We start from the raw sequence: 16,399 nt of genomic DNA, 5'->3' as shown, positions 1-16,399 counted from the left end.
GGAGGTCAGTCTCTTCTCCCAGGTAACAAATGATAGGTCAAGATGAAATGGCCTCTAGTTGCACCAGGAGGAGTTCAGTTTGGGTATCAGGAAAAATTTCTTCACTGTTAAACATTGGAATAAACTCCCTAGGAAAGTGCTGGAGTTACAATCTTTGCAAGTGTTCAGAAAACAAGTAGACATGGCACTTTGCGATGGTTTAGTGAGAATGGTAGTACTCAGTCAAAGGTTGGACTTGATGATCTTGGAGATCTTTTCCAAGCTTAATGATTCTATGATTCTATGAAGGAAAATTGAAAAGCTTATGAAGATCTACATGGGGACAAGATACCCACCAGTGCAACTAGGATCCCTGGCCCATGTAAGATAGCAAATTACTCATCAGGGGCAAGGGATTCAGTGTCTCTTTTTGAAGTTCATCTTGGAAGATTCTCAAAGTACATGAAACAGCTGTGAAAGCCTTGCGCTTCCTTATCTGGGAAGCCGAGGGGTCTTCTTCACCTGTTGTCTCCTGGAGACAACAGAGTAGTCCACGTGTTGAGACAGGTATAGTGAAGAAGCTGATGAGAGGAGAGGTACAGTTCCCACAGCCCTCTCAGCTACAGGCAGACTCAACTTCTTTGAGCAGCTCTTTTGAGGGGAAATCCAAGCCAGTGGGTGACCCTATAGCTGGGACTCCTAATTACATTCATGATGCATAATGCAAGGTCAGATAACAGTGTAGGACCAGGACAAAGTGGAAGCTCGACGCTTGTTCAGACAGAGATAGGAAAGAATTAGTTTTGTTAACACTCACAGGTGTGACAGAAGTACTAACAAGTTCAATATCCTTGAATTTTGTGGTATAAATACTCTTAGAAAAACTCTTAGAGGAAGTCTAAGAACTCTTAGCATAGGGTGGTATTCTCCCACTGCTGAAAAGTCCAGACATATGGCAAGAAAGTGGACAGATGGTACAGATGTCGAACACAAGGATCGATGTAACCAGAACAACTTGTCTTCCTTTGCTTGCCACCTTTCCTCTGTGGTGTGTTGCTTTTTCTTAACCCAGATAAGTGCATGTAGAGGAAAAAGAAAAACAAAGTCTGTGCTATCTCCATTCTTTATGAGTGGACTGAAGTTTTCTTTTCAGTAAAGGTGCTGATTTGCGGGTTAGTTTTCTGGTCTCATTCATTGCATCTTTGCTACTAATTAGGTAATGGTTTCTCTTGAGCAATGGAAGGAATGGGCAGCACAGTTGTGATGTTTTCCACTAATACAGGATGTGGGATGAACTATTCTGCAATCAGCTTAAGGTAGTCAAGTAACTGTAGTTTGCCAGAAGGGCAGAGAGGCTTTCGATTTCATGAAAAATATTGTAGCAAGAATGGGAAATTGTGTGAGTTCTTTCTACTGCCATTATCAGAGCTGGAGGAAAGAAAGAGAGGGAGGGGATTTCCCCGGTATTTTTAACCCAATAATGGGGATTTCTTTTTTACACTGCACTGCTGACACAGATGTAGCTCTGAGCTGACCTTGGGGACTCTAGTCTAAAGCTGGACTGATTAATTTAGAATGTCATCTCTGATTAAAACCTGAAGTGGGGACACCGTAGGAAAAAATCACACCCTTGGTCAGTCAGGAGGAGATGTCTTCATCCATTTCATCATCAGCCCCAGCACTGACTGGCAGTGATATTGTCCCCTGTACAAAACCTCATTTCCACCTCTTCAGGCATTTCTCCCTCCCATTAGAGGTTTTCAGGCCAGAATAAGGCAAATAGACCATATGCCTGCTCAGCCTCAAAGCTGAGTTCTATTTTACACCAAGTTGCAGAGCATGGAAATGCTGGCACAGCCTCCTACTGGGAGCTGGGAAGGGAAAAGCAAGGTGGTGTGGTTCGGGATGTTCCTTGAGCATTGTGAGAAGCATTTTCCATACCATCAGAGCCAATAATAACAGAAAACTAGGTCCACCTATGAAGATGAGTCTTTGTTGGCCTATGTTCTCCAGCCTCATTGATGAGCAGTCCCAATAGGTTTGCTACTGAAGCCACATTCATGTCCTGAATAGAAAAACTGTCAATCTAGCCTTCCCTGAAGAGGTGGCTTTTACCATTTGTGGGTTTCCTCCAGACCAATTCTAGATCGAGCAATGGCTATACTGGCTTTGGAGGTCCTTCAGAGAAAGGTAGGAATCAGTGTTTGGGACCTGGCTGGAGAAGGCTGTTTTGCATGGATCCTCATCCTGTCTTTGCCTTAGAGGTGGAAGCTGGGAGAGAGAAGAGGTAGCATTTGCTGCTGGTGTACAAGGGTCAGCTGGAGGGTCTGCCTTCCCACTCCGCTCTGTTGCATTGATAGTATTGCTGTCATGCAGGTCCAGTGGATTGGGAAAGTCAGTGTTCAGCTGCTGGCACAGGGCCTCATCAGGTTGTGAAACTGCTTTGTCCATCACTTTCTCATCCTGTTTCAGAGCTGGTGTTGGTGAGGTGCCTTCACTTGACCCAGAAATAGCCATGGCCTGCTGGGCTTCACCTTCTGTCTCTCTCATGATGGAGCTGTTTTGGAAGCCCTGGGTTGCCTTGATACAATGAAAGAAGTTGCGGGGCAACATGGTCATGTCCTCTGCCAGTGTGCAGAGGTCTGGAGAGGGGAGAGCATGGTGGGACTTGCCATCCTTGCTGCCACTGCCCTCCTGAGTGAAAGGCTCGTAGGTGAAGTAGACCTGACAGGGCTCGATCTCAAAGGAGTTGGGAAGGTGGAAAAAGAAGTAACCTTGGTTGGTGAAGCAGCTGGATACAGAGTGCACACTGGTTTCTGAGGGAGGATCAGGAGTCAGGGATCCCTTGGAAAGTAGAAACCGGGATTCCTGGTCACTCTTCTGCATTACTTCGAGCACAGAGATCTCTGGGATTGTGCTGTTCACACAGTAGGAAGATGTGGAGAATGGGGAGGAGAGCCATTTCTAATGGGAAAGAAACACGGGAGAGAGAGAGTGAGAGAGAGACTGTGACACCCAAAGTATAGTACTCAGTGAGGAACAAAACGTTTCTTTTCCTGAGTGACCACAACAATTAAGTGATCTGTTCTCTGTCCAAGCACCAGTTACCAGGAGGAAATTTAACGTTCATGATGTCTCATCTGTAGGATTTTCAGAGAGACTATGTCTTTCTGTCCCTTTGAAATCAAGAGTGGATCTTATAAGCCTATGTTTTGAAATTTCTGGAGCAGGGAATGGAAGACGGAGAATTAAACTGAAAGGAAGGAAAAAACAAAGAAGGAAAAAAGCCTTAGAAGACCGTAAGATGAAGTGAAGTTGGAAACATGAAAAACAGTTCTGAGGTGCACCTCATGCAATCTATTCCTAATACATCTACATGGCCATATGCAGATTTCTCATCTAAAGTGCTCTTCCAAGCCCCTTGTGTCTAATTTCCACATTCATCTGGTCAACATCCTGCAGTGCATCATTATCCTTAAAAATAAACTGGTTTTGATGACATCCAGCTTCATTGCCTTTATGGCTCATAAAGGCAATTTTTCAAGTTCTTTCTGCACTGATAAAGTGTCCTCAGTGCCTGCTGCACACCGCTGTTCCCCTGCTCTGCACTCTTCCCCTGTAGTTTAAGCTTTCTAAAGCTTTTTGCACTTAGGCTTTTTCAGAGCTTTGCTGTCTCTGGACCCTCTGCAGTTTGTTTCCATCTTTCTTAAAGCAAAATGCCCCTTGGGATCACCTCCCACGTCTTGCATCTGACACTCCCTTTAATACTGCACAGAATGGTAATTGTCTCCTTGCAGCTGCCCATACTCACAGTGAGACTAGGGGAAAGGAAAAAGCGGAGCGGAGGAAAAAGGGAAAGAGAAAAGAACGCAGAAATTAGCTAAGTGCCACCCAGTGGGATGGCAATTCACATTAGGAACAGAGGAAAGGCTCACAGCTAGGAGGAGGGGATCGCAGCAGGAAATCTGGGGAAGAGCTGGGTAGCCTAAGGCAAGCAGGGAGACACCAAAATGGGGTGGAAGGGGATCTTGAGAGGCCAATCTCCCTCCTGCAGGTCCCTTGTTTTCTCTCAGACTGCCCATTACGGAAGCAGGGTGCCGAGATTTGCGTGGTTTGGCATTTCTCAGTTCTGTAATTAGAGATGCCTCAGCTGAGTGTCAGGTTTAGAAGGTCAGAAAATAGAAGTCAAGCAGAGAACCCAGCAGCTGGTGCTACAGGCACAGATGTCGTGTGTGCACGTGTAGGTCTGACAGGCTATCTGTCCTGGGCATGTGCAGCTGGACACTCCTTCCCCTCATTTCTCCCTCCTGGAACCACATGGTTCCATCCCCAGTCCAATACCTGAATGTCACCTCCGTGAAGTGAAACAAGTGGGGGAAAGAACTTCTCAGGATCTGGGATGTGAATCTTCAGGATCTTTTTAAACCTTGACAAAAGAGAAGGAGAAGAACAAATGAAGCAGGGCCTGACCCTGATCTCTCTGTCACTGTGGAGGGGTAGGAGAGAGCATTGCAGCTCACAGGTAATAGTCCAGTATGGAGGAGAGGTAAAATAGGAACAAGCCTGAATGCTGTCCTTGCTTTCGAGTGGTCTGACATGCAGTAGCTGAGGAATGAGAGGTATAGAGATGAGACAGTTAAAGCTGGCATTGGAAAATACATTGCTCTCAGCATCTTTAGGGAAGGGCAACCACCGCTTCACTGGTTTCTCCCATGCCTTGGCTGGTCGCTTTAACCTCTCCACCTGCCCCCTTAAGCCCCTGTCCTGATGACAAGCTGAGCAGGGTTCCCTTGTTTCCAAGCTCCAGCTGTTGTGAGCTACCCCTTCTTTGCTTTGCTGCCACCACAATGACTTGGAGGACCACCTGGCCTGAGCAGGACCATCACCGGCAAAGCTCTGCCACAGCTCTCTGCCCTCTTAGCAAGATGCTGCAATGGTATAGCTGGAGCACACTGGCTGTGCAAGCCATCTGAGTGAGTATGCCTTGCATCAGTACAGAGGCCTCTGCTTTACTGGAATCAGCATGTTGTCATCCTGGGGCAGCATGAAGTGATCTAATCTGATCTTATATTCCTCAGAGAGGTAGGCTGATCCTGTTACCTCTTTCCTGAAGCTTTGCTCTTAGGAAAGACCCTCCTGACCTCTGGAGGCAATCAGTGTACTCTCTGAAGCATTAGAAGTTGCTAGTTCTTGCATATAAACTACCTTACATCATTGCAGATGCTATTTTTATTCATGCATGTCTAATCTTTTCTTGCATCTTACCTCAGCATTATTCTCCATTCAATTCCCCTAGGCTAAGGAGGCCTTTTTAACTCTCTCTGTGCTGTACAACTAGCACTTTCTCAACTTTGTGTTATGATCAGGGTAAAACAGTGACCAGTGACTTTCTCAGTATCCATCTTCCTTCAACATGGTTCTCTCTTTCCTTACAGAGAAACCATCCAGCCCCTGCTGCTTCATCCCTGGAAATATTTCTCCCTGCCCCCTGTCACGAACATCAGCACCCTGCTTCTTCACCCCTGATCCAAGATGGGAAAACCTGTAGCTATTTCTAACCGCATCATGCTGACAGGTCACTGTTCCTATTATTGCATGGGTTAACCTCGTGAGACACTTTCCATCCTGAATAAAAGCAATGCCTGGGTAAAAATGCTGGCAAAGAGATCTTTAAAGCATCATATAGAGGTTTATCAGCGTGTGAGGACTGCACAGACCAGGGAGAAGAAGAATTGTACTCCTCACTCAGGAGTTTTGCCTGCAGACCAAATGTCACCATGTCCTGCCTGAGCTCTTGCTGGACCATTTAAATGCGAAGGTAGTGGTACCTAGGCTTGCTTGGTCCTCACTACTGAGAGAGTGCTCAACCCAGTGACCCGCTTTTGAAGAGGCAATTTTGATGCATCTCTGCCAGGAAACACCACTCTAAGCCCTGGGCAGCAAATGTGCTGAGGTAGCTGTTTCAAATTTAGCCAGGACGTGGCACCAGGTCACAGCAGTGTGGCACAATACAATGATGGTGGTGAAACCACATCATCTTGGGTGGTGATATGTCTCCCCAGGCAAATGTTAGCCTCAAAACCATACTTCAAAGTCATCTCTACCTTGACTTCTTACCAAGTGAAAAATAATCCAGATTTTGAGAATACATACAAGATACAGGAGAGGAATGGAGATGAAAACTTGATTCTCATTTACCATTTCAGGCTCCGTGAGTTAGTAAGGAAGGCAGTCCCAATGATGATGAAGAGGAAAGTGCTCACTATAAGAGCTTGCAGGGCTGGCCAGGATGTTTCTGCAAGATGAGAAAGAACAAAGAAATCGCTGTGAAAATTTAACCAGGATTCTGAAGGTAGAACCTGCAGCCTTTTCATGGTTGTTCAAGGTGATCAAAGTGAGCCTTTGTTATAATTTTATATACGATTACAGTATATAGAATTATAATATACAGGTCAGATACTTGAGTTCTGACATGTTGTGTAGGATGCCTTTGAGCTGATATGGGTTTCAGAATCTAAGCATTGCTTAACAGATAACTTCAAGCTGAAGAGCTTGAACCCCCTGTTCATAACAGCGCCACTACTAGGGTTTGCCATACATAAGGTATCACTGCTGTTTGAAGTGTCCATCAACCTGTCTATTTCCTTGCAAAGGAAAGCAGGTTCTCCTCAAAACAGCTAAAGTGGGATTGGAGACTTGAAACAGCATTATGAGTCGGGGGGGAGACAGAGTCATAGGGTTCACAGGTCTCTGAGAAGGCAGAAGGACAAGGATGGTTAGGGATCAAGGGGTTGGCTTCTTTCTTTAGAGAGCTGTAGCAAAGCTTTAGGAGACTAGGAAGGTTACAGCTTTACACCATATTTTAGTACTTGGATTGTAGCGTTAGGAGAAAGAGACCGAGTTCCCACAGTACCAGGGCTGCCAGCACTCCTCAAATTTGTTTGGCATCATCTCAAACTTTTCTTAATCTGTCACTTTCAAACATATCTCCCCAGTCCACCTTTGTTTGGGCTTGCTATTCTGGTGCCTGTTTCTCCCACCTGCCCCTCATTTCCATCCCTCATGTACCTTGGTCTGGGCATGCAGAGCATCTCTGGAGTAGTTTTTAGGGAATAGAGAAAAATAAAAGAAGGAGGAGACGTTTTTAGTACATTCTTTCTTTCCTTGTCCTTGAGATGCTACTCAGATCACTTTGACTCCTCTGCCTCGGGTATCCTGGTTATCTTTGGGTCTTGGTTGCTATGACAACTGGTTGCGGCTGTATCCTATTCACTGACATCACACACTGTCAAAATTTGATTGCCACAGCAACACAGTGCCCTTTCTAAACATAGCTCCTCTGTTTATATCAGCACCAGGCACAACAGGGAGGGCTTAAGCAGGGGCAGAGTGGGGGCGACATGAGAAGGAATAACATCTATCTGCTCAATTCGGAAAAAAAATGACAGAGACCACAGCCAGTGACTCATCAAAGGGCACTATTTTTCAAGGCTGGAGGTTCATACAGTGACTGATGCAAGTCTCAGCAGACCTTTTTGAGAGGGACTTAACATGCATGTAAGTCTGTCTCTTCCATTCTCCATGAGACTCTGCTTCTTAGGCTCAGGTGTCATTCAGTTCAGGAGCTGAGAGCTCTGTTTCACTGTATTTCACTGCATTTTACTGATTAGTACCTCCAGTGAACCGAGCCATTTTAGGAAGCTGGATGTATATTCCTAGGTAATGTTAGCATCTGGGAAAATGCCAGTCCTGGCCACTGCTTCTGCAGGTCAGACATATGGCCCTACTGCTCTGGAGAAGCAGTCCCTGATTTACATCTTGTGAATTTTGTCTGGCTTCTGGACGTCAGAGGGGCTTTGTTGGAGTCAGGGGGTCTTTGCCTTTAAACACTGCTGAACTGGTCTGACCTAACTGATTATGAGGGACAGGTTGTTTCCAACCTTTCTATTGCTCTTTGGCCAACACAGTACTCCCTACCCATTTTCCTTCAGCTTCCCAGCCTGCTTTGGCCCTTCTACCTTCTTTTCCCTGAGTCCCCATTTTCCCCTCCAAGTTAGACTACCTGACTGATCCTTATGGTCAGCATGTGTCCTCCACAGTATCGGCTTGCTCCAGTCACTCCACACGCCTTTGTAGGTGCTTCTGGCACTTGGCCTTGCACGGACAGCTGCCTCATATTTCGAGTTGGGTGAGAGTCTCTCAAAATTTGCCCACATCTGGTCATGTTCAATGGGCAAGTTCATGGCCTCCTGGGAGTAGGGCAAATTTAGAACATCATCAACACCCTGGTTTACAGCCTCATGTAGTCATCTTTTCCAAAGCCCTCAGAGAAGACCTGTCTCAAATTGCTACACCTTGTGCACTGCTTTTTCACCCTGGAGGAAAATTTTTCTTCACTTTGTTTTTTTTCATCCCTTTCAGGTCTGTCCTGGAACTGTCTGAATTTCTTTGCGACAGCACTGAGTAAAATGGGATCCCCATCTGCCTCCTTGTCATCACCAAACACTGACAGCAGGTGACAGAGATAAAAGGGTGGGGGTTGTCATCCACTCTCCAGCTTCACTAAAACTGGTTTCATCCTGAAGAGAGGCCCAGGAGCAAGTCTTGGGTGATATAAAGAAGACCAGGATTAGTATGGTAACAGGTCCCAGTATCCCACTCTGTACTCACCTCCCAGGACTGACTCATGTTTCGGTACCGCACTTGGTATTCCCGCTCCCCATTCAAATAGTGAGAGGAAATATTCAGGCTCCATGTTAAGTTGGAGGTGTTTTCAGTTATGTTAACCAGATGAAGATTTCCTGGAGGCCTCAGCTTTACTGGAAAGAGAGAAGGAGCAGGGCTGATATCTCCACTCTGTCCATAGCAGGACTGCACGCCAAGCCCCATGGCAGCAAGGCTGGTGTCTTGGCTGTGCTCACAGACTCTAGCAAGCTACAGCCACATGAGAGAGTTCATGAATTCCCCCTCTCTGTTCCTCCTTTTCCCCCACTGTCACTAATTGCAAAAGGCCTATTGCCTCTGGGCTATGTTAAAGGCAGCTCCTCCTGTGAGCCTGTGAGAGTGGCCCCTGCAGTCAGTGCAATCAATCCATGGGGCCAAGCATCCTGTCTTATATGGGTGATCTGCATGGCAACTATATGGATAGGAACAGAACATGGCTGGGGAGACAGTTGCTTCCCAGATGCTCTTTCAGAGAGCTACAGCCACAGGGATGGAGTTACATGGACTGTCTAGGCTGATTCTTCCTGATCCTTGACTCCAGCCGTGCCTTCTTATGCCTCGTCTCGCAGCAGCTCTATTGGACATCTTCTTGAGACAGGTAAACTCACATATCCAGCACAAAAATGTCCCAAGCAGATGTTTTGCTTTTGGATTAGTAAGGGGAATCCTTTCAGCAAAGACTGGTACGTGCCAAAGCTGGCTTAAAGGAGGGTGGAAGCACACACCTAGTAGGAGGGCAAAGGAAGTGCTGCAAGACTCCTTGCAAAACATTTTTTGGAAGGGGAGCTGAGCTGCCATTGCCTGTTTGAAGCAGAACTTCTAGGGCAAAGCACTCTCATTTAACAGTGTCCCAGACACAGGACAGGACAGGATGGGATTGGCATGAATCTGCATGATAAAGGTGCAAGTGGCAGAAGTCAATGTGTTCCACCTGTACTCATAGCAGGGGACAAGCAAAAGACAGAAACCTAAAATCAGGTATGGGTATTGCATAGGGGTGGATGGGGAAGAAAAATTAACCATCCTTTCATGGGGAAGTTTCAGAGACTGGAAGACAGATGAGTACTCACTATTTGCAAGGGGACTGAAATTTTCTATTCTCGCAGGTATAGACTTATTCTCTCCAATCTGGCAATGGACAGACATGGCAAGACGGTCTGACCTGGTGAAGCATTGAGTCTGCAAGGAAAATTAACCACTAGTGACAATGAAGCCTCATGAATATGCATTCAAATTTCAAAGCATTGCCTGTGTATAAGATATTTAGGAATATTAGACAATAAATACGGAAGATATTTGTGGCTGAAAGGCATAAATCTCAGTGGTGAACGAGGAACCAAAGATTTATACTTTATGCAAGATTTATACTATATGTGGTTGGATTTTTTTTGTGTAACTGCAAGAAGGGCACAAACTAATGTGATATGCTAGTTTGCTAAGATTCCTATATGTGCTGACTAAGCAGTAAAAAAAGTTACTTTCTATGAGTGACATTTATTGAGAAAAATTATTTTTACTAAATCATTTTATGTTCGCTGGTAAGATTGAAACCACTTTAGCATTAAATGTTACACTTGAAATGCAATGATACTGAAGGACCACGTGCATCATACACTATTGAATAAGCAATAGGGAAATTAGCTTGATTAGAAAGAAAAGATTTTGGAACTATTTACCAACCCTGCAATTTGTCTTTGCGCATGATATGCAAATGTAAGAAAGCTTATCTATCGTTAGAACTGGTTGTGGCTTTAACAATAAGGAGAATTAGCTCATATTTGGGTGGGCATTTTCTGAAATCACAGGGACTGCAGTAACTGGGTATGACTGAAGGAAGTACATAATGAGTCTAAAATAAGATTGATCCAAATAAAAAATAAGACTTAGGAGGTTGGCATCACCATTAGCTCTAGTGATGTGTTGCTGTTGCATCTTGCAGTTGACACATCTAACCAGACTTCACAGTAGTTAATAATCTGGAAAATGATATTGACTTCTTCAAGGAAAATGAGATCAAGAGAGGACTTCAGAGCTGGTGGTGATGTCCTCCCTCCTCAGAGGAATGGGTTAGGGCCAAACCCAGCAAATTGAGACATGGGATACTGCATATGATCTGTCTGTCCTGCACCTTTTCTGCATAGTCAGGACAGCACGGCCCAGCTAACAATGAAGCCAATCCCTCTTGCGGTGGAACCCACAGGAGCAATGCATGTCAACAACACACAGCACCAAGCCCAACTCCAGGGATTAGGTGTGGGCTTTTTATACTGCTCCTGAATGTCACAATCCTCATACACCCAAAATACACATAAAAATCTTTTCCACCTTGTCATTAGCTAGGCCATCCCAGATGAATTACTCACATTATTGTCTTGGCTGAAGGTCTTGATGCATCTCCTCAGTCCTCTCTTGTGTTCTGCCTTGAGTAATTCACAGTCCTTCTTGTTTTTTCCGGGTAAGGGAGATGACATGAGACTCAAGGTAGAGAACAACAATGAGCTAGGGAGGTTGTTTTGTATTTAGTCAAACATTATGTAACACTAAAGGGCTCTCAAAGCATTTTGCATCCTCATGTATTTGCTCAACAGGTTGCAGCAAAGATTTAATCCTACTTGCTCTCCCCACTGCACCACTCAAACAAATTTTATGTGCTGGCACATGGAGAGTCAGTGCATCCCAGTTATTTCAGGCCAAAGATAACAGTAGATTTCCAGTTTCAAAGACTTTACAAAACTCTCTTCCTACCCTCTCTGCATCCTGTTGATATCAGAGGGCATGCAGAGCTGCCCACAACCGCACCCTGCAGCCCTGGAAGACAGGTACCTTTTCCAGCCCCTCTAGGATTTACAGGTCTCCTTCAAACCACTGAAACTCCTGTAGGATCTCAGATACTGAGTAACATGTACCTTCTGAACCAAGTCACATCCCAGTCAGTGAGGACTGTACATCACACATGGCAGCACCACACCATGACCTCTCTTCTGCTCTGACAAGCAGCTGGACAGCCTAAGCTGAGCTATGGCACGGGGGGGGGGTGGGGGTGGGAACAGGATGGGAGAGCATCTGTAGGGCTGCAGCTGAAGGGGTATCTGACTGAGGTCCCTGATCCAGCTGTAAGGTCAGATCAGACCTGAAACTTGCTGAGAGTGGGGAGAGGTGTTGTCCTAGGGCCCCGGTCAAGGATGGCATAGTGACAAATCCAGCCCAAGTTCCAGCCCCAGCCTCTGTGATTCACACCCATGGAACAACATAAATGTTTTAGCTTTCTAGGTCCATGCACCAGGCCACAGGATATACTTGCCCATCTAACCCCATTGGAGGTGTCTCTATGACAGTCACAAGTAACCCACCCACTGCCAGAATCACACTGAGCCTCTCCTGATGACAGGCACCCAGGGAAGTCCTGGGGTTGGTTGGTAAACCTCTTGACTAGAGATGTCTTATTAGGAAATGACACAGACTCAGCCAGCCTCCACTACGGCACTGGCCACACACCTCCCCTCTGCTGGGAGGCATATGGGAGAGGAAAACATCATGAACTGAGAGAGATAAAAGGGCCAGGGAAGGGAAGGGGGATAGTATTTTTCTTCATTTGTTCTTACTCAGGGTGAAACATTGCAGTTATTTCTGGCAATGGGCAAATGGCCTCTGCATAACTTCAAATCCACCCTTCTCCACCCTCATGTCTATACATCCTCCTTTTCCATTGAAAATGTCTTTCAGTCCAGAGGGTGGCTAACAAGACAAGAAAGAGGGATTTTTTTTTTAAATGAAACATGGATAGAACCATGGAGCTGGAAGATGGGTCGTGCAAGACAGTTTGTGACTGTCAGATGGCAAACATTAAGCAGTGGCTGCCAGCATCTTAGCCCACATGGGTTAGAGACAGAGTACAAGACAAAGCACCTCAGCTCTGTGACTCCACTACACCTGACTTGGGACGGGGTAGCCTACATTTTTGTTAAGTGGCACTGGCTTTCCTCAACCTCTCCAATCACCTACCTGTCACAAAAACCTTGATTTGATAAAATCTCCAGCTGACACGATGCTTCAACCAGGTCCCTGCCTGGGTCCCAGTCGCAGAAGAGAGCCGCCCGTGAGTCATACCAACAAGTTAGGCTGGAGGCACCTGCCAGCAGAGAAGTGATGGACAGCAATGTGGCTCAGTTAGCTTGGCATTAGTTAGTTAGCCATCACCCTGAACAATTCTGCCCCATCCCAAACTACAGACTCCTCTGCTGGATAACTCCAACAAAAAAGAAAGGCAGAGCCACTCACTTCTCTGTGTCCTTGGAGGCTGATGTGCTCATAAGAGACCTGTGACTCTTGCAGCCTCCTCTGGCTGTATGTTACAACAAGAACATTGCACAGCAACATACCATGGCACACACATGCCTTTGGCTGACTCCCCTCCCTGCCCACCCAGCCGGCACAGGTCAAAGGAATTGCTTCTTACCTTGTGCTGAGTCTGATGCCCACAAGGGATGCGTGAGGCTGAACAGGCAGAGGTGAGACAGAAGCAGCAATGAGGGCTTCATCTGTACTGGTGACACACTGAAAGAGAGAAGACACCCCCACAACATAGCTCAACAGCATAAGTAAGGAAGATGTCAAGAAGTCATCTCACAGGAGGCATCCACTGTCCTGGGGCAGGGCTCAAAGGACAATCTTCTAGGCTCAGAAACCTATATCCCTTCCACTCTGGAGTCTGTGCTCTTCCCTCAGCACCTCACTGTTTTCCAGCCTTGGGTGCTTTTCTCAGCAGTGAAACTGTTCACAGGGCAGCACAGATAGGCTGTTTGCAGGAATCGCGCCTTCTGAAAACGCGTGAGTGAGTGCACAGCAGTCCATGTGTGTTGTTTCAGGCTGCTTGCTGACTCAGGTAGAGAGTGCTGCCTTGGTTGCGCATGTATTGTGCTTTGAAGAGCTTCTTTTTTTGGTAAGCCCTAAGGCTGAAATAACTAGGTGCTTGATGAGTAAGAGGGGTCTCTGTAACAGATAAAAGTTAGTTGCAGAGCCCATGGCTTAGAAGGCAGATTTTGAACAGCATGTTTGGACCAGGGGGGAAATCAGGAAGAAGAAAGAGTTTTCCAGGTTCTAGAAATTCAAGGCTTTACCATATCAAAAAATATTACAAAGTCATACACAAACTACATACCATCTGAGTAGACCTTGCTTTGCCTTGGAAGGAGTCGTGCTTTCAGGCATATCAGAAAATTTGGGCTTTGTAATAAGGAAACTCTGCAGCACCCCTCATGCACCCCTGGCACCCAGGGAGCCTCACTGTCATACAAAGCCTGTACAGTCATGCTCCGTATTAGACAGACTGGTACGGACTTCTCTCTCTCTCTCTCTCCCCATCCACCTGGACACCTGTCTCTTGAGATCTGCCTCTGCCCGCAGGAGAAGGAACTACCCTCACCTCACACCAACCCTGGAACCCAGGCAGACCTGAGCAAAACAAGCTGGAGTCCCACTAGACCTTGCTGGGACTGCCAGAGGAGCGGGAAGAGAGGGTTTATAAATACCAGTTCCCGTTGCGATAAAAGATTAGGTTCAGAGGAAGAAAAACATGATGATGATACATGAGCAGACAAAGTGAAGAGAAAGAGAGAGAAAGCTGGTGGTGTGGTTGTGAGATGTGGGGTATGATTTGAGAAGATTGCGGACAGACAGGGAGATAAATACGTGTTCAGCCCTCCCCAACGGCAAGATTCAGTTTGTCAGACTGAAACTCCTTCTAAGATGCTTTTCAGATCAGCCACCCCCATGTGGGAGAGAGCTGGCATTGCCCCCTTTACCTTCCAGTTCTAGTCACCAAGTGGTCCAGATGAAGGAAGTCGCTGGGGTCGTGATGTTGGATGGAATCAGATGTTGAATGTCAACAGGAATGGTGAGTGCAAAAAGGGAGAGAGATGAAGGCAGATATCCGAGCTCAGTGTATGTCCGTAAGAGGAGAGGTGCCTCCAGCCCAGCAGTTCTACTCCAGAGCTCTTCCTCTCATATGTGCATGGTCTCTCTCTGTCTTCTCCCTCTCACCTTTGCACAGGAAGCTGCTGCTTGCTTGCCTTGTCAGACTGAGACAAGGCCCTGAAGTATCGAAAAGGCTAGTGAGGCCAAGAATAAAAAGCCCCAAACCACGTCCTACTTCCTGCTGGTAAAGCAATAGGTGCAGAAACAAGGGTGGAGGGGTCAGGTGTTAGGTTGCAGTGCTCAGATATACTGGGACCAGTTTCTAACCATTGCTGTGAGGCAAAAGAGTGAGTGGAAAGGACTTATCCTCTTGAGACACTGGCAAGTGACCCATAGCTTCCTCTTTCAGACACCCAAACTGATCACTCATATTGCTTTCAGGGTCTGCACAAGTTTACAGATTGCTTTGAAACTGGGGACAGGAGTCTGTATAGAGTAGAAATACCACAGACCACTTTGTGAAAAATAATCTGAGTTGTTGACCTGAGCAATACAGAATGAAACCAGATTCCACATCAGTGTCCCAGTTTCAGAGGATCCATCCTGGGTCAGAGCAGGAGTGGAATGAGGGCACTGCTGACAAAGATTGAAACACACCCTCACACTTGCAGATGGTGTGACACCACAAGAACACCCATCCCACAGCCTCCCTACCCAGCCGAGCACCCCACTCTCTCCAGAGAAGGAAGAATCAACCCCTCCCACCTGAGACTTGCAGCTAGTCCAGATAGGCAACACTGCCCTGCAGTAGCTGCAGTGCCTGTTCGGCATGGCTTGTCCGTTCAATAGACCAGACAAGGATGCAAAAAATACTTTCCACCTTCCAAAGCTTCATGTGCCCTCACCTTTGCAGAAAGACAACCCCTTACTTTGCCTTCACATCCAAAGCTGAGACAGACACACAAATGCAAATCCACAGTCTGATAGCTACCTCATTTGAGGATAGATATGGACCTGCACGTGTCCCCACACCCCTTTCTTTTTTCCATACATGAATACGATTCTCTGAAGTGCAGCATATCACATTTCCTGTTTGGTCTGGGCTGCATGATGATGGCCGCTGGTGTGGGGCCAGATGATGAGAATCTCCTCTTACATATACAGTGGTCACCACACTCTGTGCTCCTCATCTTTCACTCCCAGGGCTGTTCAAGGCCCAAGCTCAGATCTGGCAAGAAGGTTTGGCTGACCAGAAGTTGCAGGAGGCTAATCTCAAGTTTCCAGGCAGTTTCTTTTTGAGGACTCTGTAAACGTGGAGGATGGAACCTCCTTTAACAACAAAGGGATCTTACATTCAGGTAGTGGAAAAAGGGTATGGGAGGAGGATGAGCTTTTAGCCACAAGAAACCCGGCCCAGAGACTGAATCTCAGAAGATATCAGACCTCAAAAAGAAATAGCGTTGGAGGAAAACAGCAGTTTGAACACGTGGGCAGAGCCATTTTGCAGGAGGTTGCAATAGTGGATCCTCATGGCAATTTCTGGGGAAGCATTGCGGTTAATCCAGACCAAGCCCTCACTTAGCCAGCGGTATTGGAGCACAACACCTTTTTCTTCACCACATACAACAAGGACTGAGAGTCTGAGAGATGTCATCTGGATTCTCTTGCTAGTTATCTGAAGACCCTTGTCGTGGCCAGTCTTTGGGAAGACAACTAGGGAATCAGAACCAGTCAGCCTCGGTTGAAGAGGAGCAGGGGAAAGGATGGGCTGCGTACTCCCCTG

At 46.4% G+C, this 16,399-nt stretch overlaps 1 protein-coding gene and 1 long non-coding RNA gene across 5 annotated transcripts in view; one reads left to right on the top strand and one right to left on the bottom strand.

Annotated features, from left to right (window-relative positions):
- Window positions 1-1,956: 1,956 nt before the first annotated feature.
- Window positions 1,957-16,399, bottom strand: part of IL2RB (interleukin 2 receptor subunit beta) — a 27,281-nt gene continuing 12,838 nt past the window's right edge. The window contains exons 2-10 of one of the 3 annotated variants that reach the window (XM_039382281.1): window positions 13,160-13,257; window positions 12,706-12,832; window positions 11,067-11,202; window positions 9,774-9,882; window positions 8,650-8,798; window positions 8,042-8,228; window positions 6,178-6,274; window positions 4,321-4,405; window positions 1,957-2,943 (exon numbers count right to left, since the gene is read on the bottom strand). In XM_039382281.1, the coding sequence (XP_039238215.1) occupies window positions 2,122-2,943; window positions 4,321-4,405; window positions 6,178-6,274; window positions 8,042-8,228; window positions 8,650-8,798; window positions 9,774-9,882; window positions 11,067-11,202; window positions 12,706-12,832; window positions 13,160-13,257 (1,810 nt within the window). In that variant the 3' untranslated portion in view covers window positions 1,957-2,121. Of the gene's footprint in view, window positions 2,944-4,320; window positions 4,406-6,177; window positions 6,275-8,041; window positions 8,229-8,649; window positions 8,799-9,773; window positions 9,883-11,066; window positions 11,203-12,705; window positions 12,833-13,159; window positions 13,515-16,399 lie in introns of those variants that run through there. The other 2 variants (XM_027715288.2, XM_027715289.2) reach the window with 2 other exon arrangements.
- On the top strand, window positions 7,336-9,982 carry LOC113984883. 2 transcript variants are annotated; one of them, XR_005563860.1, is made up of 4 exons: window positions 7,336-7,536; window positions 8,401-8,494; window positions 9,245-9,301; window positions 9,810-9,982. It is a non-coding gene; the product is annotated as an uncharacterized LOC113984883 (long non-coding RNA). The 2 variants fall into 2 exon arrangements; XR_003539653.2 differs by lacking the exon at window positions 9,245-9,301.

This window comes from Pipra filicauda, unplaced genomic scaffold, assembly GCF_003945595.2.
Source record: "Pipra filicauda isolate LSUMZ 115617 unplaced genomic scaffold, ASM394559v2 scaffold262_size1072369_pilon, whole genome shotgun sequence".
Taxonomy (NCBI): domain Eukaryota; kingdom Metazoa; phylum Chordata; class Aves; order Passeriformes; family Pipridae; genus Pipra; species Pipra filicauda.
Note: the sequence above shows the minus strand (reverse complement) of the source record. Positions and strands in the feature narration are given on the sequence as shown.